This window comes from Sebastes umbrosus, chromosome 17 (assembly GCF_015220745.1).
Source record: "Sebastes umbrosus isolate fSebUmb1 chromosome 17, fSebUmb1.pri, whole genome shotgun sequence".
Classification (NCBI taxonomy): Eukaryota; Metazoa; Chordata; class Actinopteri; order Perciformes; family Sebastidae; genus Sebastes; species Sebastes umbrosus.
The window spans coordinates 4,625,399-4,647,322 of record NC_051285.1 but is presented as its reverse complement, the minus strand read 5'-3'; the positions used below and the strand labels follow the sequence as shown (position 1 = coordinate 4,647,322).

The 21,924-nt window shown below is 43.0% G+C and overlaps 1 protein-coding gene across 2 annotated transcripts in view; it reads right to left on the bottom strand.

Moving 5' to 3' along the window:
• The window catches only part of doc2b (double C2-like domains, beta), a 126,408-nt gene extending 113,554 nt beyond the window's left edge, over positions 1-12,854 (bottom strand). For both annotated transcript variants that reach the window (XM_037748003.1, XM_037748004.1), the window contains exon 1: positions 12,115-12,854. In XM_037748003.1, coding sequence (XP_037603931.1) covers positions 12,115-12,463 — 349 coding nt within the window. In that variant the 5' untranslated portion in view covers positions 12,464-12,854. The remainder of the gene's footprint in view (positions 1-12,114) is intronic.
• Between the last annotated feature and the right edge of the window lie 9,070 nt (positions 12,855-21,924).

Here is a 21,924-nt window from a genome sequence, read left to right as displayed (position 1 = left end):
ACAGAAGACCTCTTATCGATCCAGCTCAGGTGGGATGCACAAGGGCTTGAAAGAAGTTGAGTTCAGCGTGTTCTCAGAGAGGAACAAGAGGAAAGAGAGAAAGAGCCTCTTTGGCCGAGTTAGAAAAACAAGTGTTGGAGACTCTTTCGATCGCGGTTGAGCTCACCCTCTGGACCACTGAGACAATCACCACAAAGAAGTCTATTCATTTATATTTGACAGAAACATCTGTAGTACTACAAGCCAATACAATATGGCACTCCGTTTTAACATTTAATAGCTAAGCTGACTATCCGGAATTAAAATTACAGATACCTCAAACCTCATTATGACTAGTCAGAATTGTTGTGCATGACGTTGCTCATCAAGGCTTCCCGTTAGATATCGGCCCAACGAAGCATCTGAACAGTGTCAGCAGAAGCTTTTGCTAACTTCGGTAAAGTTGGAAAGATATTCACAGATTCAAACTTCAATAACTCATAAGAGAAACATCGTTAAAACACAAACAAGGGCTCTTTCTAACCGTAGTAAGGTAGACAACGAACTACAAGATCATTTTAATCACAACTATGTGCAGCCGGCTGTGAGACGAGTGGTCTGGGATCGCTGTGGATCAGATAGTTAGAAAATGAAATGAAATAGAAAGAGCTCATCATCAAGGACTTTGTGGCCAACGAGAGCTTTGTTCACTAGAGAGTTGTGGTAGAAATTGATAGCGTATTGTAGATCTATCGTCTCCAGACACACTTTATAAACCCATACGGCTGCAATGCAGCGCCATAGTATGTTTAATTAGCTTCCACCTCCCACTTGCCGTAGCTGCTGATGTAATTACAGATATCTCCGACGTCATTTCTCCGAGTCAACACTCTAATACTAGATATCTGTAATTACATTTTGACTATCCGTAAACCCAGTTTGAGATATCTACAACGTCATTCTGACTAGTCACAATTTCATTTTAGATATCTTAAAAGGACAATGTAGATAACTACAATTGAGGGGGAATTAAAGAGATGTTGAACTGGAATTCTGACTAGTCAGAATTAAATTGTAGATATCCGCAATGTGAATTACGGATATCCGCAACTGAATTGTTGATGTCCGTAATGTGAAACCCCATACACATGAGTGGCAAAACTAGTTTGAATCGTACTAGTCAAATGTAATTATGGATATCTAAAAGTAGAGTTTTGCGTAGTCAAAATATAATTGGGGATATCTTGAATTAGAGTTTTGACGAGGCAAAACGATGTTGCAGATATCTCTAATGAATATTCTGTCAAGCTATTAAATGTTAAAACGGCTTGCCATAAACACACACAACTTAAATATAAGTAAACACTAGACAAAATCCTAAGTTTAGGCAGCCATTTAACAACAAATATACTGTATTAGTATCCAAATGCGGAGTAAAAAACAATCATATGGTGGTTTGAAGTGTTCTTCAGCTCTGCTTTCCGATCAGGAGGCCTTCTAGGATGCTCAGGGTAAATTCAAGGAATCATTGATTTCTGTCTATTTTAACCTGAAGTGCTCCGGTCGGAGGCAGTGGAGATGAGGTCGGCAGTTTATTTCCCAGCAGCACGAGCTTACTTGAAAAGAAAGTTTGTTCTATTGATTTTATTGGATTAAAAAAGTCTTTAAGTTAAGCACCATATACTGTAAATCCTGTATAGTGTATTTCCCAGACAGAGTCTGTGGTTCTGTTTATACTAAGGTGGGTGTTTGAGTCATACATTTTCTGCAAACTAGCCGACTATTAGGGGAAGGAAAAGAAATTCACCTATGTATCGCAATTTCTTTTTTTTTTTACAATTTTGAAATTGATGTTTTAATGCCAGTATCGATATATTTGCTTCTCTTGCGTCTATGCGGAGGTAGAAGGAAGATACCGCTTTTATTGTTGTAGTCTGAGTAACGTGACGTCATCCGCAGCGAGCCAAAACGAAAAAGCAGAAAACGTCGGAGGGTCCTCGTGGATACGACCCATACCCTTCACATTTTAAATCCAGCAACTGCCAACACGGGAGAGAGAAACTAAAAACAAATCTTGAAAATGTCCCCTCAGAAAACGTTGTCTGTTTTTCACACTGCTGTGACACAAATCACTGGACAAACTATGTAATGAAGCCATTAAATTACTGGGCAACTTTGCCCCTTAACTACAAATGACAATCAGGAGTAACAATTTGAAAGCTTTAAACTTTCATACCCACACATCCTTTAATAATGTGGCCTCATTAAACTGCACACAGCAGCACAGTCAGGCTTTACACCAAAGAGACGAGAGGCTGAACATCTAATGCTGATGAGCGCAGCTCTCTGTGGACCGAGTGCCCACTCGCTGCAGTGGTGGTTAAGTTAGTTAAGTTTTGATTCATCACTTGGCGTGGGTAGGGAAGTGATCAGGATTTAATTTAGGCAAATTCTTCTCATTTGGGGGGGATGAAGCAGTCCTCTTGCTCACACACTATGACTTAAACTGATACAAAACAGATGGATTTATCATTAAAACACAGAAGGTTTTAATAGTATCATCAGCAGCAAAATTAAACACACTCCCTCAATGCGTGCATGCAAAGTGAGACAAACTGAAGCCAAGCTAAATTTCTCCCCACTGATGACAGCCACAGACGCCAAATGGATCTGTGTAATAGCTGGCATTAACATTACATAATGTGCTTAGTGGGATGAAGGGAGGGCAGAGGCAGAGTTAGTATCTGATGCTGCCGCTGCTGCTGCTAACTTAAAACACTCCACGACAGCACCAGTAATAATAACCCATAATGTGAGCTGGCCTGACAATCTGGCCCGCTTTGTTTCTACTGGGTTACTCACAGGAAAACATGGGACACCACAGTGAGTCATTACTACTGCATGACAGCTTGCAGATAGACTCTTAATAGGATTCTACTGTGGCACGACAGCGCTGAAATCACTCTTTACATTGAACTGAGCATTATGAGGCTCAGGGGATGTTTTCAAGTGGATTGATGCCGCCCTCCGCTTTGCAAAGGTCTGGAAATGGCTTCTGGTCTGGGAGAAGCAACAGATGGCTCGACGCACACTTCATCCTCCTCCGCCCTGAAAGGAATACACTGAGATTTCAGGAGATTATCCCATTGATCCTATACCAAAATCGTTTATACGTTACTGCTAAACTGTTTGCATAGACAACTTTGGGGAATTGTTCCCAGGCGGCAACCTCCGGTTGTGAGAAGTGAAGTCAATGCTGAAGTGCCTTAAACTTGCATTCTCTCTAACAGCCAGCAGGGGGCGACTCCTCTGGTTGCTAAAAGAGGTCTGATTGTATAGAAGTCTATGAGAAAATGAGCCTACTTCTCACTTGATTTATTACCTCAGTAAACATTGTAAACATGAGTTCATGGTCTCAATCGACAGTTTCAAATAGACCATAAAGCAGGGGATGCTTTAGGGCGTGGCTACTTTGTGATTGACAGGTTGCTACCACAGCATTGTCCGTGTTTTCTTCTTACAACTTTAACCCTTTCACAGTGTGTTTTCAGCTCATCAAGTTAATTATAACATTTTGGTGGCCTAAAAATATCTTATTCTGCATTCAGTTGTACTTAACCCCATGCTCTCATGTCACTTCTGGTTGCAAAAAAACAAGATTTGGACGGCCAAAAGCCAAGATGCTGACGGGCAAAAACCAAAATGGTGACGACCAAAAACCTAGACGGTGACGACCAAAAACCAAGACGGTGACGACCAAAAACCAAGACGGTGACGACCAAAAACCAAGACGGCGACGACCAAAAACCAAGACGTTGACGACCAAAAACCAAGACGTTGACGACCAAAAACCAAGACGTTGACGACCAAAAACCAAGATGGTGACGACCAAAAACTAAGATGCTGACGACCAAAAACCAAGACGGTCACGACCAAAAACCAAGATGCCTATGGCCAAAAACCAAGACGATGACGACCAAAAACCAAGACGGTGACGACCAAAAAGCAGGATGCCTATGGCCAAAAACCAAGACGATGACGACCAAAAACCAAGACAGTGACGACCAAAAACCAAGATGCCTATGGCCAAAAACCAAGACAGTGACGACCAAAAACCAAGACGGCGACGACCAAAAATCAAGACGGCGACGACCAAAAACCAAGACGGTGACAACCAAAATCCAAGATGGTGATGACCAAAAACCAAGAAGGTGACGACCAAAAACCAAGACTGTGACGACCAAAAACCAAGACGGTGACGACCAAAAACCAAGACGGCGACGACCAAAAACCAAGACGATGACGACCAAAAACCAAGACTGCCAAAATGCAGAATCAAGGCTTAAAATTGTCGTCCACAAACCAATGGGTGACGTCATGGTGACTACATCCACTTCTTATATACAGTCTATGGTTGTTCTTCATCTAAAACAGAATTTGTGTTTTATCACTCTACAGTGTGCTAAAGAGTTAACATGGAGTATTGGTGACTTTGATTTGGTGCTGCAAGTCTTAGAAAAGACAAGAACCATGTGAGGAATCCTCATATTCTGACTGTAAATTAGGATGCTGCATGGAGACATATTTAATTATTCTACTTACACCTGACAACTGGGCTGACATTTCTTTTGCTGACATCTTCAGGTTTTTGTGAATAGTATTTTTTTTGCTCTCACCGGGCCACAGAAAGAGAGGAACTTCAGTTTTAGCTTCATTAGTCAGATTCCCACTTTGTTTTACAATCAATTTTTTAAATGATTTTAATTAACTACAAGTCACCACATGGCAGAGCCCCGGAGTACTCCGCTGAACTTTTCAAAGAGCAACCTCACACTAAATGCTTTATGGAGGAACGCACTGCTGCACTTTAAAGTGTGCACACCTGACCTCATTCATCATCACAGCTGGTTAGATGTACTCTGTCGAGTTTGTGACCACACCAAGCTGTGATGTAGCGTTGAGCTTGAGTGCATTGTCAAATGCTGTGCTGCTACAGCTACTTTACTAAGATAAGCTTCTCTCAACCAAGTCTGGTCCAACCTTTTCCCCTCCTGATACCAATTCCTGATATCTAAACTCAGGGTGTCTGCTGATAGAGAGTACCAATCCAGTAGCAGTAGAAAGGCCAGGGATTGCTGTGGCCCTAAAAACAGAGTTAATGTGGATCGGTCATGTCTGGCAAATACCCGATCCTCTTAAGCTGGGTATACACTGCACAATTTTAGAAATATAGTTGTGTAACTCCTACTCCTACTGTACGAGTAGATCGTTTGCGATGTATAGCCAAAGCTCACGAGTTATGTGCTCACACTGTACGGTCCGATCGTCAGCTACAACCTGAGCGTTCACACTGTACGTGTAAAATAGAAAAAAAAAATCATCTAAAACAGCATCTGTGTTCTCTTTGTAAAATACTAGTGTCTTTTATCACTCTACAGTATGCTAAAGAGTTAACATTGATTATTGGTGACTTTGATTTAGTGCTGCAAGTCTTGTTGCGTTCTGTAGTGTAGAGTGTCGTCGACTAAGAATTTCTTTGGTCGAGGACCGCCCTATTTGATTGGTTTTGCTGAAACTGAAATGTCATTTAATAAGTGAAAACCCCAAAGATATCAGGAAATATCTTTTTATGAGGAATTTCATTCACATTTTGCAAATAAGTCCCCATCATCCTCAATAACAACTAAATAAAAAGTCTTGTTGTATTGATTTTTTGCGACAGATCATTTGCGGTTGTTGTAGACTCTTCCCTCCCTCTCTGACTGCATCTCTCCTCACCAGTTGACAACTACAAGCAAACACTGTAGCTCAGGTCTCCTGTTGAGGAGACGGCAGTATACCGCCAGAGTCTCGGGGGAGTCCTGCGTGTGCATACATTACCAACCTGCACTAGTCCTGTCAACACACACACACACACACGGCCGGCTCTGAGGCTTATCTCTCCGAAACACACGAGCCTGCTCCGTCATGTGGGTTGCACCGGTCGCTCCTCCTGGCCGCGGCCCTCCACACCCACTACAACTAGTAATGGATGTGGCACAGATCCGGATGTCCAATTGGTTTTGATTTCCCTCCTTCGCAGGGGAGCTGGGACACTTGGTGGGTGATGCACTTTTCTGTTTCAATTAATATCAAGGTTGAGTCACAATGAATCACACAATGCTGCTGTTATGCAGATTAGCCAGCAGGTTCTTAGCGAGGATTGAGATATCCCAGTGTGATTTGGTACATTAGGGACAACGCCGCCTCACTGCTCCACCCTCCCACGCCCCCCCAGAGGAAGCATGCAGATACTGGATCAAGTCCCGCAGGACCGTGAAGAGCCAATTTGGGGCAACGCTGGCTCTTTTAAATCACAAACAACAGGAAGAAGAGAGTTCCTTTCCTCTTCTTACATTTCATGCAGCTGCAAAGTTTCTGAAAGTCAATCAAACAAATTCAAGCTGAAGCCGCTTTTTCATTCAGATCACAGTGCTGCTTGCTGCACCGCCCGGGAGGGAGGAATTAGTTTACCTCGGTGAGTGACTCATGTGTACGAGGCCGAGAACGATAAGCTCAGCCTCACGACGAGTGTGTTAAACTTTACCAACCCTCCCAGATGAGATACAGTTGGAAACATGCACAAGCTAAGCTGATAAGACAGGAGGAAGTGGTTATAAAATCAATCTGTTATTCTTATAAGCTTGTTGCCGGTAGAAGCCGTTATGTCTGCAAAACTGATGCGACGTGTTCCCAGCTATTGTGGTGAGCTTTCATCAAACAGCCTTCATTTCAGCCGTCCTTCAGCACGTCTTTCAACACTGCTTCAATCTTAACGGATAAATCTTTCCATGGTTTGAATCTGTGCTGCTTGCTACATATTACAGGACTTATTTGTCATATATGTTCTATTATATAAGTAATACTTATATAATAACACATTAACGCTAATTTGTTTTAAGGCCACTAATTTCTTTAACGCATTAACGCAACTTGCGATTTTTAGGTTGTAGCGGGCTCACTTTTAAAGCTAAAGTGAAGATCCTGGCATCATATGAAACTAAAAAACTTAAGGAATCCATTGATACCAACCATGTCATACTAGCTTACACTAAATTTTGGCGAGGAAAAACTAGCATGGCCAATTTCAAAGGGGTCCCTTGACCTTTGACATCCAGATATGTGATTGTAAATGTGTTCTATGGGTACCCACGAGTCTCCCCTTTACAGACATGCCCACTTTATGATAATCACATGCAGTTTGGGGCAAGTCATAGTCAAGTCAACACACTTGTTGCCTGTTGGGTTGCAGTTTGCCATGTGATGATTTGAGCATATTTTTTATGCTAAATGCAGTACCTGTGAGGGTTTCTGGACAATATTTGTCATTGTTTTGTGTTGTTAATTGATTTAAAATAATGAATATATACATACATTTGCATAAAGCAGCATATTTGTCCACTCCCAGGTTGATAAGAGTATTAATTACTTGACAAATCTCCCTTTAAGGTACATTTTGAACAGACACAAACAGCCCTACAGACACAAAAACATATCTTATTAGCTGCAGAGCATTTTTCAAACTGTTTAACTGTTAAGCTTTTTGTGCAAAATAAAAGTGAATCTGGCTGACACCAAAACCTTATAATGAGCCTGGTATATCACCTCTACCTATCACCTACTTAATGTACAGCAGGTGTTGATAACTGAGTCTATGATGGCGTTCCTTCATGCAGACTGGTGCTGCTGCAATAGTATTTTGTTTATACGCCGTATGTTTCTCCTCTAAACTCCCTTGGCAGCGGCACCAGCAGCGGCAGCTTGGGATTATTTGGGATGTTGCATCAGACCCAAACAGCCACTTGTTATTTATTCATTATTTATTTATCTTGCCTTCATTAGGCACTATAGGTGATGAGCATGCAGATGACTCTGACTCTGGAAACCCGTCCAATATTTTGATTTACGATTGATTGCTTCCATAGTTGCTTTGACGCTCCTTCCTCTCTTGGCCTTGTTTTTGGCCTCGGGGGAAGTGGAGTTGACGTCGTAATCATCCTGCATCTCTGATGACTCTTCAGGTGATTGTAAAATCATTAAGATGATGCACTGGCAGATGTTTGTGTCTAATTGCCTTATTAGCAGGGAGGATGGAGAGGAGCGGTGGTTTAGATGTTTGCATAAACCGGCAGTGTGACTGATTCTCCACTGACATTTGAAAAGTACTAACTGTGCACCAACACCAAGATGATGAAGTTACGGTGATTGTATGCATGCAACAGCATCACAGCACCTGTTGCATATAGCCAACCACATTTACACATCATGTAAGACACGTGAGGAAGCTGATTGGATCGCTACTGTTATCAAGAAAAGAGAAGCAGTAGAGACGGATAGAAATAAAAGACGTGGTCTATTCAGATGTTTTAAAAGTGTAAATGTCTTCTCAAGTTATGTATATGTAATATGTAATGTTTAAAAGTACAGTTTGTATTCAGTGTTCGGTTGTACTTAGTTCCACCATCTCGTGTCACTTTAAGTTGCAAAAAAACAATATGGTGACGGCCAAAAACCAAGATGGTGACGACCAAAAACCAAAATGGTGACGACCAAAAACCAAGATGGTGACGGCCAAAAACCAAGATGGTGACGACCAAAAACCAAAATGGTGACGACCAAAAACCAAGATGGTGGCGGCCAAAAACCAAGATGGTGACGGCCAAAGACCAAGATGGTGACGGCCAAAAACTAAGATGGTGACGACCAAAAACCAAGATGGTGACAACCAAAAACCAAGATGGTGACGGCCAAAAACTGAGATGGTGACAACCAAAAACCAAGATGGTGACTACCAAAAACCAGATGGTGACGGCCAAAACCCAAGATGGTGACGGCCAAAAACCAAGATGGTGACAACCAAAAGCTAAGATGGTGACGACCAAAAACCAAGATGGTGACTACCAAAAACCAAGATGGTGACGGCCAAAAACCAAGATGGTGGCGGCCAAAAACCAAGATGGAGACGACCAAGATGGTGACGGCCAAAAACCAAGATGGTGACGGCCAAAAACCAAGATAGAGACGACCAAAAACTAAGATGGTGACAACCAAAAACCAAGATGTTGACGGACAAAAACCAAGATGGTGACGGCCAAAAACCAAGATGGTGACGGACAAAAACCAAGATGGTGACGGCCAAAAACCAAGATGGTGATGACCAAAAACCAAGATGGTGACGGACAAAAACCAAGATGGTGATGACCAAAAACCAAGATGGCGTGACAACCAAAAACCAAGATGGTGACGGCCAAAAACTAAGATGGTGATGACCAAAAACCAAGATAGTGACAGCCAAAATGCCAAACTCAAAGCTTCAAAACTGTAGTCCACAAACCAATGGGTGACGTCACGGTGACTACGTCCACTTCTTATGTACAGTCTATGGTTAAACCCCACTGCCAAATGGGGGGTTTCCAGACACTGTTAGAGGACCTGACAAACACAGAACATGGAGCGCTTAACTCTTCCCATTCAGAACTACATCAGTAAGTGGAGTGTCAAAGTAGCCACTTTTGGGGTCTTGCCCCTACAATAATAACAGTCAATGGTAAATGGACAGCACTTATACGGTGTAGAGCTTTCCTACCTTAAAGGATAAAGCACTATACTTCATTCACCCATTCTGACACCCGCTGGCCTGACCATTGGGAACAATTTGGGGACACTTTGACATGTAGACAGGAGGATGGAACTGCCAGCCCTGCAACCAGTAGACGGCCTGCTCTCTATACCTTCTGAGTCACTGCTGCTGTAGGCAATGCTGAAGTTATCTACTGTAGCCTGGCTGCACATTAGAGCAACAGGTAGAAAGCAGCTTGTGTGCATTATCTCACTGTATGTGTCCCATTTCTTATCTGGCTCACAGATACACATACTTAGCTAAAAGTAATTGAAAGTGTATATAATATGGATTTTTATCTGAATGTGTAAACGGGGCCATAGTGAACTTTTACCACATAACAAATCCCTGGACATGGACTGTTTGAAACAACTCGTTCTCACTCCCAACTCGTCAAATACCGCCGTTTGGTAAGTGTCCCTCGGCATCGGAAACCGACGCACGCAGGCGTTATTCGAAGGTCGGAACAAATGATGTAGTATTAGTAACGTGAGAGTCCGTTCAGGGTGGGAGGGAGGGATGGTGGACGGGTCAAACAAACACAAGACTTTCAACCAGGAGACCTGTTCGTGTCGTGTTCTGTCGGTATCGTCAGTCCCGTGATGCACATGAGCCGTTAGTCACGTGACTCGTTCGTATCGTCAGCTCCGTGAAACACTACTCAGTGAAGTTAACGTCAACCACAACTGTTTCCTTACCCCAACTAAGTGGTCGTGTTGCATAAACCTGTTCCCTTCCTGGGATAACGGGAGTTTATTTTGAAAGGAGGATGCATGTAACGAGTGTATATTGACACGGCGTCCAAAAGTAACACAAGAGGGGTACCTAATGTGCCGGTCTCTGATGCCGAGAGGCACTGACCAATTGGCGGTATTCAACGAGTTGGGAGTGAGAATGTGTTGTTTGAAAACCTACAAAAATAGCTGCTTTAGAGTCCGTTATTAGTCTGAGAGGGACCAGAAGTATCACTCTGCAGTTGATGATATAAATTCCCACACACTTCATATTGAGGCAACAAAGGCATTTCCAAACACCATGTTGTGATTGCTGAAAACAAAAGAGCTCAGAAAGCTCATATCTGTCTGCAGGAGTCAAGTCTCTCACAAATTAGGGGAATGCATCTCATGCATCTCTTCCCCCCCCACTGAGGGAAGTCATTGCTGCGTGTTGGAGGTTATAGAGCAACATCTGCCAGGCTCGACCTGCGTCTGCTCCCTACCATCCCCCCCCTCTCATGTCCACTTCTGGATTAGAGCTGGCCTAAGCCCCCCCTGCATGCCGCTCTGCATGGATTAGAGAAGCTGCACTGCTGTCACACATTAACCTGCAATCACAAGTCTCTTGAGCAGAGAACGCCGGCGTCAGACCTCTCGGATACAAACACACCGTGAAGCAATTGTCTGCTTTCGTGCACCGTGAGAGCAACATGTTATTCAGAGCGAGCTGCAGCCGGGACAAGTTCAGACTCTGACTGCTAAATCAGAGACCGTTTCAGTGATTTATCAGTGAGATCCTGAGGTTGTAAAAATGATGCAGCAGCTTTCATTCTGGCACTAAATTTACTTGAGTCCTCAGCACTGGTTCACGCTGTCGTATCTGTCTGTGAAAATGTTTTCTGGGAGCAAAAATGCTTTTGCAGGACATGGAAATCTTGTTCTATCTCTTTGACTTGTTATTGCTCCAATAGCTGTGCTGCGTGTTATTAATTTCCATTATTATGCATCCACTCAAAGCTGTTAGATTAAAGGAATGACATTCAGCAACGGAGCCTCCCCTCTGTGTGTGATGGAGATAGATAAGGACACACACACACACACACACACCTTTATGCTTTCACAAAAACAGACCGACAGACAAACAATATGCTCACACACAATTAGAACTTGCGCGTTTTGCCACCAGCCAACACATGAGCTCACAGATGCAGTCAGACTCCGCTGAGCGCAAAAACTGCGACTAATGTGAAGCTTCACCAAGAAGCCATGAATCATTCAGCCCGGTGGGACTGATCGGCAGTATAGACCGAGCACCCTGTAGACAATGGAAATATGAAAAATGCACACACACACACATGTAATCATTTGCTCCAATAAAACCGCACATATCATCCTTTCAGTTTGGAGGAGAGCAGAGGAAGAAGAAGAGGAGGAGGAGGAAGGGGGGAAGCTGTGTTCTGTTGCAGCAGCAACAGTTGGCTGTCTGTCGACTGAGAGGGAAAGAGTTAGCTGCAGCACATAGACACACAACATACAACAGCAGGTGACTGGAGATAGAAAAGAGATGAGCCGAGAGAAGAAAAGGTGACAGATAAAGCCACAAAGCCACACGGCTGGAGGGATGCCTGGCAACCGGTGGCAAAAAAATGGAGATGCAGTAATAAGAGAAAGGGAGAGGGAGAACTAAAAGGGATAGACACACACACACACACACACACACACACACGAAGACATGACAGTAGGATGGAAACCATCACTCACTGGAGTCATCTGAGTCGTATCCCTCCACGTCGGGCTCCTCGTCCCTCTTGGTGGCCTGTATCGAGGCGGAGGCTCCGGCACAAGCCCGGTCCGGTTTATCCTCATTGGGGCGGTCACTTTCGGTGGCAGCGGCAGCGGCGGTGGTGGTGGTGTTGCCCGAGGAGGTGGAGAGGGCAGAGCTCGGGGGCCCGGCGTGGCCCACTTGGGGCGCAGCAGGGGGGAGGCCCCGCGGGTAACGGGGGAAGTAGTCTGAGATCTGCTTGATGGGCTGGATGGGGCCAGGGCACACGTCAATGGCCATGTGCTCCTGGATGCTGATGGTGGGTTTCTCGCCTTTGCGTTGTGTCATGCATGCGGTCCAGCCCGGAGCCTACTCCCAAAACCAAAACACTGAGAAAAAAAAAAAAAGATAAACAGACCCACCCCCCTTCGTCCTCCTCCTCCTCTCTGAAAGAGGTGGGTGCTGACCTGGGTGGGTGCTGACGGGTGGACAGGTCCAGGTGATGTGTGGACGTCACCACATGGAGATCTGCTGTTGCTGCTGCTGCTGCTGCTGCTGCTGCGTCTTCCAGTGCTGTCCTCAGACCCAGACCATGCTGTCTGACAGCCTCACACACACTACTACCTACCCTCCCGCTCTCTCCTCTTCCTATACCCCCACACTCTGCCCACGTCTGCGCTGCCTATCTGAGAGAGAGAGAGAGACGAGAGAGTGGTGTGTGTGTGTGTGAGTGTGTGTGTGTGTGAGTGAGAGAGAGGGAAGGGATTAGAGAGGAAGGAGGGAGGGATCAGCTGATGTCACTGCCTAGCAACCGAGCGGTAAACAGGAACCGTCGGCCGCGGTGCTTAATGATGATATTAACCCCATCCATCTGTCGGTGGGAGGGAGGATCCAGCGCCGTGCGTGTGTGTTTACCTTGACAATGAGTACTTTTCAATTGCAAACATTGCAAATTAACTTACATTTCTGAATGTTTCCACTTAAAAACACATTAGTGTTTTTGTAGACGGGGGGCCACTCGAGGAAAACGCTCCCCTCGGGCCCCAAAACGGCTACTGCCGCCCCTGCCTGCTACCTGATTTTTTTTGCCATCACAGCCTCATTTTTCTTATTTAACTCCCTTTGTACATTTATTAACACACTTCATTCATGCACATTTGTCTGTTTTAATGCACCCACCTATTTCTCCGTCCTGATGTTATCGCCTGTTTTTTAATCGCTCCCCATCTGTTGCAATCTCGTGGATGTCGCTGCAAATCTGCAACGCCGTACACTTTCACGTCGTTTAATGTCACAACATTTCACCACTTTGCATGCATGGATGTGGTTGACATTGAGACTGTTATGATTAACTGTGACTGTGACACATTGATGTCTTGTTAAAGCTGCAGCGCAGGTGAGACCTTTTATGTAAAATTGCACCTGTCCTCTCGATCAGTGTCACTAGATCCAGTCTTTCAAACTGTTATCTTCTGCTGCCAGTTCGCACTGCTACATGCAGCTTTAAATTCACAATCCTAAATGTCATTTATTAATATTCACCCTTTACATACTAGTAGCAAGTGCTCAACACTTTTCCTGTTGCTCACATTGCATAACAAAGAGGCTCCCGGTCTCTCCGGAGAGGCTCTCCCTGCAGATTTACCAGGAACTCATCACCTCTGCAGCAGCTCCGCCGTCACATTCACAAACAGAACAAACAGTGAACAGATGAGGCAGCACCCTCTTGTGTTAGCTGCCAGCAACAAGTTCTGTGCAATTGAAATTCAAAGGCTGTACCCAAGCTAATAGGTGGTTTCATTAGGTAATTTGACACAAGATGAAGAGATCTGATGAAACTGGAGCTGATGCAGGCTGGTGCACTTTTCAGACGTTTTCTGTCTATTCACAGTCTATCCTACCTGCCTAGTTTTCCTCTACGTATTCTACACAAAACACATCCTTTAGGTGTTATGAACCTGCTTAAAATCACTGCTGTGGAAGGCTCCTCTTATGGTGCCTTCTGAACAGGTGGCCTCAATTATGTCCTCCTCCACTACAAGGCATGGCATCCCCGCAGGATGCATGCTGAGGCTTTCCTGCCTGTAATTAGAAGTCAAACTGATAAACAGTGAAATTTTGAATCGACAAATCCCTGTCAACCCTCTGAGAACCATAATGGACCCGTTCTTTTGTTCTTTTTAGGTGGTCTTTAGGGGGAGATAGCAGGTCATCAGTAGATGTCACATAGTAGTGGTGTACATCATCTGAAAGCTGAGAACCTGAAGATTAATTTGAGATGCATAAACATTAATTAATTAATCAATTAATTAAAATAAATTCAATTAAATTGTGAACATTATGATAGAAGTATATAATGGTCATTCCCATGCTCTATTATGTCTATAAGTTGTTGCAGCAATTTTTGAGTTTGATACCATTTGTTACACAGATTTGGTGCTAAATTTTACCATTTTTTACCAATTGAGAATTGAAAAAAATGATCAATAATCCCTCCAAAATACCACATTAAGACACCAAGACCTTGAGGAACACCAAAGAAAAAGCCATGCTGTGATTTGAGATCAAACACTTTTGACATTTGGAGATTTCTGCAAGAATGCATTTTTCGACAATTGGATTGCGAGCACTTCTGTTGTGTAAACTGCTCAGAAACCCCCTTATTGTCAATCTAGTTAGGAAAGCCATCCATCCTCTGAATGCTCTAGATCTCTACTTTGTGGCTGTTAAGTTTCATGAGGCTGTGATTATCCTAGAGGTCACCACAGGTCATTTTATACAGTGAGGTCACGTTTCAAAAAATGGGCTCACTATAATGAAATATCTACTATGGGGACTAACATCATCACACATGAATACAGTTGGGCTCATTGGATTTTTTTTCTAGTTTCATATGATACCAGTATCTTCACTCTAGCTCTAAAACTGAACCTGCTTCAGCCTCTGAAAGACAGTAAAGCCATCCTGCCTGATTGCCTGATCTCTGGGGGTTAGATCATAAGACTCTAATAAAGCAGCGTCTGTGCTTCGGACGTAGTTAGAGGCAATTAATCATGTTACACCCCCATTAGTCCGATAAGGTAATAATGAGACTGGAACTTGTTACTCGGTGGTTTATTGTGGCCGTCAAACAAGAGACAGATCCTCCCCAGTTTCCTAAAATTGCATTATGGGAAAAGTTTGCAGATTAAGGGCTGAGTGTGTGTGTGTGTGTGCACACATACAGGACAGGGGGCTTTAGAGAGATACAGTAAAGCCATGCTCGTCTGTGAACAATGCATTGAAAGATAACAGTGTGGGACTCTGGGGTATTTAAAGTAGCCCTCTCTCAACGCCCAGACACTCACAGGCAATTATCTCCAATAAGCAGTGAGACGAGTCAACAGTAACCCTTTCTACCTACACACAAAGGCTGGAGAAGCCCCAGGCGTCAGCTGCCTGACAAATAGCATCAGCACCGCAGAATGAAGACAAAACGCACCTACAGTCACAGCTAGATTCTGCTTTGGCAGACTTGCTAGTTTATTGATTTCAAATTTTAGATTTTGCTACAAAGCTTTAATGATTTCACCAAAGAAATCACAATGCTGCCAGTTATTGCAAACGGATGTGAAGCATCAATATCACCTGGCATTAGTGTCGTTGTAGTAGTTTTGAGTCTCTTTGTAGTTGTCTTGTGTCACTTTGTGGTCATTTTGAGTCTCTGTGTGGTTGTTTTGTGTCTCTCTGTGGTCACTTTGAATCTTTTGAGTCTCTTTGTGGTTGTTTTGTGTCTCTTTGAGTCTCTGTGGTTGTTTTGTGTCTCTTTGTGGTCACTTTGAGTCTTTTTTTAGTTTGTTTGTGTCTCTTTGTAGTTGCTTTGTGTCTCTTTGTGATTGTTTCGTGTGACTTTGTAGTCAGTTTGTGTCTATTTACAGCTGTTTTGCATCATTTGTTAGTTGTTTTGAGTCTCTTTGTAGTTGCTTTGTCTCTCTGTGGTCATTTTGAGTAACTTTTATGGTCAGTTTGTGTCTCTTTGCAGCTGTTTTGCATCATTTTTTAGTTGTTTTGAGTCTCTTTGTAGTTGCTTTGTGTATCTCTCTGGTCATTTTGAGTCATTTTTTTAGTCAGTTTGTGTCTCTTTGCAGCTGTTTTGCATCATTTTTTAGTTGTTTTGTGTCTCTTTGTGGTCATTTTTAATCTCTTTGTGATTGTTTCGTGTCACTTTGTAGTCAGTTTGTGTCTCTTTACAGCTGTTTTGCATCATTTTGTAGTTGCTTTGTGTCTCTCTCTGGTAATTTTGAGTCACTTTTTAGTCAGTTTGTGTCTCTTTGCAGCTGTTTCGCATCTCTTTGTAGGTGTTTTGCATCTCTTCGTAGGTGTTTTGCATCTCTTTGTAGTTGTTTTGTGTCTCTTCGTAGTCCCTTTGTCCCCAGAGATGGGGTTGTTTTTAAAGCAGCTTTATAAAGCCTCCAGCCCCCTTTTAAAAGAAGTGCAATCCCCGTGGCGACTCATTGACAGTTTGGTCATGGAGCGCCCAGACCGATCTCTCCCGATAGGAAATGATTGTGCTCGAGGTCGAAAGGCCTCAATATGATTCACCTCAAATATGAATACACACTAAAGGTGCCACCGAGGGCAGATGACTTCCCCTCTGAAGTTGACTTTCTGCAAATACAAACAGCCTGGTGGCCATGTTTTCTGTGGGTAATGATGCACAACAAACAATTTCATTCTGTATACTGATGGCATGTCATCACCTCACTGGAACTGTTGAATAAATGTTTTTGTTAGAAATAACGAGGCGTTCTCAGTTTCGTACAGAAAGTTTCTTTCATTTTACTGACTGAATAGGATGCATTCACTTCTGCATTTATATTCACACAATGATGGCATTATTGCCACCGCTGTGAGACAATAGACTGTGTCTAGATGATTTTGCAAACCGGATTCTTCTCAATAATCCTGTTTACGTGACAGGATTACTGTTTACTGACGACAGGGAATCTGGAGAAAACTGTTGAAATTGGAGCTTTATTGGATTAATGAAACACATTTCCCTCTCCTCACTGCTAAATGAAGTAATTTGGCTTTACTTTCAGAAGAAGAAGACGTTCCATGCCCCAAGAACAGAGTGATCTTCTTCTTCATCAGGTCATCGTCGGGATGTCTCAGGTACGGCTAATCAACTGCACTGTGTAAACTGGGAAGCTGCTGTACGTAGAGTACCAGGCACCAGCCCATCAGTTGATACGTTTAGTCCAATTTTGCAAAAGCCTGTCGCTTGTTGCAACATCTTTCAAACCCGTCCTGTCCCCTTCAGATAACTGCATTAAGTTATGCAGCAAGGGAAAGGACTTTACATCCTACAAACTGCTGTGGATGACAGATATGGAAAAAAATCACTCCTTAATCAAGTCCAATGCACGCTCTATAGTCTAGGCCAGGGGTCTGCAACCTGCGGCTCCGGAGCCACATCTCTCTCTCTTTAGCTCCTCAACGTGGCCCTAATACTCCGTTGTACATTTGCACTTGGGCCCTCACTGCATTACACTTATATACTGTATACTTAAACTATAAACTGTGTTACCATCATCACAATGCTCAAATGTTTTGCAGCTCCAGACAGATTTTTTTTAATTAATTCTTTTGCCTAAAATGTCTCTTTTGATAGTAAAGGTTGCTGACCTCTGGTCAAGGAAATATAGTCTTAATCATATCAAACAAAACAGCAGAGAGTCACAACAGCATAAAACAAACAAAATTACATTTTACAGTCATCTGATCCAATAGAATCAAACATATTTGGGCCATATTTGAATAGATGAAACACAGTGTCACAAGCCAATCGGATATCTCACGCCACCATCCCACATGCATTACGTATTAGCTTACATAAGCACACGTTGAAAAGATGATTGGATTTTGAAATAGATTTTTTGATTGTTGTTTATCAAATATTGTGAAATACGTGCATAATATGACCAGGATATTATCTAAAAGGGTTAAAAATGCATTTTTCATCTCATCTCGACTTTAAACTATGACTTCATGTAGGGCATATTGTGACAGGAAATGCACTCTCTGTATGTAGGACAAAAACAAGAACAGGCTTATTTAAAAAGTTTCTCTTTACGTAATGATTTTGGTCATATTCGGTGAATAATTCACCGCCCAAGCAGACCTCCCTGCTCTGCAAGCCCATTAATTTTTATTGCGCGTTTCATTTTCAATATATTCGGCCTCATAATGCACTGAGCCCGTCTCTGACAGTCTGTTGGTGAATGAGCTGCTCTCGCCATTTTACCAGCTGCGTCCTTGATCATTAGCTTCTGAAAAAGAAAGAAAACAGTCTTAACTCCGACTTCCTCCTCGGCTGCTGACTTCCCTCTGCGGAATAACAGTTAGCCATTTATAACAAGCAGCTTTGTACACGACTGAGTCCTAAAGCTGTCTTTGTTTACACTGTTGTTATTCAGAACTGGAGCGTAGATTAAAAATAAAAAAAAGGATAAACAATCTTTGTGAAATTGCATGTCTTGTCTGGAGAAATCTGATTAATAGTCTCCTAACAAGCGCTCCAAGGAGGCTGCGCCACTCCCATCACCGAGGAATTGAGTGTAAATGAGGGAGTCAAGGGTAAGGGTGACCTTTTCAAAGACGCTTGTTAATAATGGCCCTTACTGACGCCGGAAGTTTTTTTGGCTGCACACAGTTCTGGCACCAACACAATATTAAATAACTTTTCTCACTCATTGCCAGCTTCGTGCAGGGAAGTTTTAGCTCTGCGATGCTGCTCGGAGGTAGGACTGCTCTAATGAAGTAGATACCAGACGTGTCAGTAGACGGAAACAACCAACTGCACCCGTTCCATTAACTACAATGTAAACCCATCCACGTCAACGGTAAACACACCCGCTTAAAGCCCCCCTCCAGTCAGTTTTACTTCCTGTTTTTCGGTCAGCGTTCTTTCTCAAACAGAGAATGGGGCTGTGGTTGATAATTAGACGTAATTCATTACCATGGCAACCAGATTTCATCGTTTTTCAACCAAGTTTAGATGAATTTACTGTTTATCAGAACACAAATGAGACAAGAATTAGCGCAACACACCGACTCTCTCTCACTCGCCCTCTTCTTTACCGTCTCCTCCTGGTGAGGCGGCCGTCTGGCTGCTGCTGCTGCTTCTGCACCAAGGAGCCGCACCGCCTCACGATGGCCACAGTGCATCGGAGAACGGATAGACACGTTGCCGGGGTTCGCTGTTTGAAATGCACTTTTCGGGACATTTTGGAGGTGAGCTATCCACCGTTTATTTCTCTAACGGAACTTTTCTCTTGTTTTCTTTTGTGCTGAAAGTTGTGCGCTCCCCGTTGTTCGGACTTGTTAGAGGGCCGCCATCCTCCGGTATCGGCTGCCTTCCGTTAATCTCCAGCAGGAGGAGAAGACGGTAAAGAAGAGAGCGAGTGAGAGAGACAGTCAGATTCTGTGTAATCCACTGCGTTGATTGTACCCATTCAACGCACACACAAATGCTATTGTGAAAATAAACACACTAAGCTAAGGTGGAGGAAACTAAAAATGAAAATGAAACCCCCTCAGTTAGATGCTGCAACAAGTTGTGCTAGCTAACTACACGTAACTAACTAACTAACTAGAAAGACAAACAAATCGCTGTTTATTCGTGTCCTGTGTTCACACCGTCAAGTAACGTTTTCACTGTGAAAACGTAATTTTAAGCCCAACCATGTTGTTTTTTCATAAAGCTTACTAAGTGGTTTTGTTCCCTAAAACTAAGCAAGTGTTTTTGTTTAATTCACAACATCAAGTACTTGTTTACTGCGACCGAAAAGTGACAGCGACGGCCGTGACGAAGCGTCCGTATGAGACGAGTTGGAATGAAAACATGCTGGGTGATCCCAAATCAAAGCCTCAAAAGTTTAGTTAGTGTTTTGAGTTCCTCCTCTTTGCATGAACTAAAAAAAACAACTGTTTTTTATTCTTATACAGTAAACCAGATCAACAGTATGTCAAACATTGAAGGACGCCGTGTTTGAAAAGATGCAGAGACTCCTTTGTTCCATTATGAATGTCTTTCAGGGACAAACTGTGTCCTTCCTGAGCTGTTCCAGACTGAATGCGTCAATCTGTAGACGGAGAGGCAACCGGGCCTGTGTTATGTTTTTATATTGGAAATAAAATACAATGTTTAAATGTCTGGGTGGGTTCAGCTAGACTTCATGACAAAACAGCAAATACAGCAAATTACATCTTCAGTTTGGCTTCAATTTAAATTGAGTGTCTGTGCCAGTAACAGTTGTGTCATCAGCCTCAGCTAATGTCTACAGCTGTTTAGTAGAAGTTCATTAACCGCAGGATCGCGGGCGATCCCGACCGACTTTACTGTCTTTCAGAGGCTGTAGGTTCAGTTTCAGGGTGAAGGTACCATATATAGATATCATATGAAACTAGAAAACCTAAAGAATCCACTGGTTATCTTTCAGATGATGTACCCCTCTAAAAAAAGACAAAAACAAGTCTATAGTGTGTCTCGGAGGGTTAAATGAGGATGTTGATGAAATCATTCTCTCATCTACATATATCTCTGCTAACGCTGCCCTCTGGTGGTCACAACCTGGAGCTTCTGCTTCAGCAGATGAAATCAATTTCAGTATCCAGGGGGATGCAACTGTGAATCTGTGACAACAAGCTCCCTGTGATCCTGGAAAAAAAAATGAAATGAATTAAACATCAGAGTGTGGAAGACAGTGGTTTGTGACAACATCAGCATAATTGATGCAACTGAGCAATCACAGCTGGAACACCTGCTTTTTATTAGCTGTGGTGTCTAATGATGACAAATGGGACTTTTTTTTGGCATAAATCTGCTTTAATATTTAAATGGATTTACTGGTTACAGATGAAGAGATTAATCAGACAGAAAGGACTCTGCAAATGTCTGTATATATTTATTACTGGAATCAATTAACAACACAAAACAATGACAGATATTGTCCAGAAAACCTCACAGGTACTGCATTAAGCATACAAAAATATGCTCAAATCATAACAAGGCAAACTGCAGCCCAACAGGCAACAACAGCTGTCAGTGTGTCAGTGTGCTGACTTGACTATGACTTGCCCCAAACTGCATGTGATTATCATAAAGTGGGCATGTCTGTAAAGGGGAGACTCGTGGGTACCAATAGAACCCATTTTCATTCACATATCTGGAGGTCAGAGGTCAAGGGACCCCTTTGAAAATGGCTATGCCAGTTTTTCCTCGCCAAAATTTAGTGCAAGTTTGGAGCGATTTTTCGCCACCTTTAAGACAAGCTAGTATAACATGGTTGGTACAGATGGATTCTTTAGCTTTTCTAGTTTCATATGGTACCAAAATATCTAATTATTTTCTACGGGTGCTGAGAAGACATTTCGGTGTGCTTGAGCACCTATAAAAAGAGTCTATAATCAGGCCTGGCTGAGTTGTAGCCTTCTTCTTTTGCTCATACTGTATGTGCGTTAAAAAGGGTCATTATTAGAGAGGGAATCCAGGCTTTAGTCGCCCCGTACAACATCAAATAGTTGATTGCTATTGCATTTTCTTACTGGACAGTTCCGGAGCAGCGCTGGCATATTTGGCTCCTCCAAAAGTCTCTGGCTTAAAGGCTTTCCCTCTTATCTTTGTGGGAATTATGATCAGGATGTGATATTGAATATTAATCACTGTCATGTCTGCTGGCTTCCACGACACGTTTCTGAGCCACATGGAGATTTAAAAAAAACAACCAAAATAACATTCAAAGGCTGATGACAAGCAGTGGGCTTCA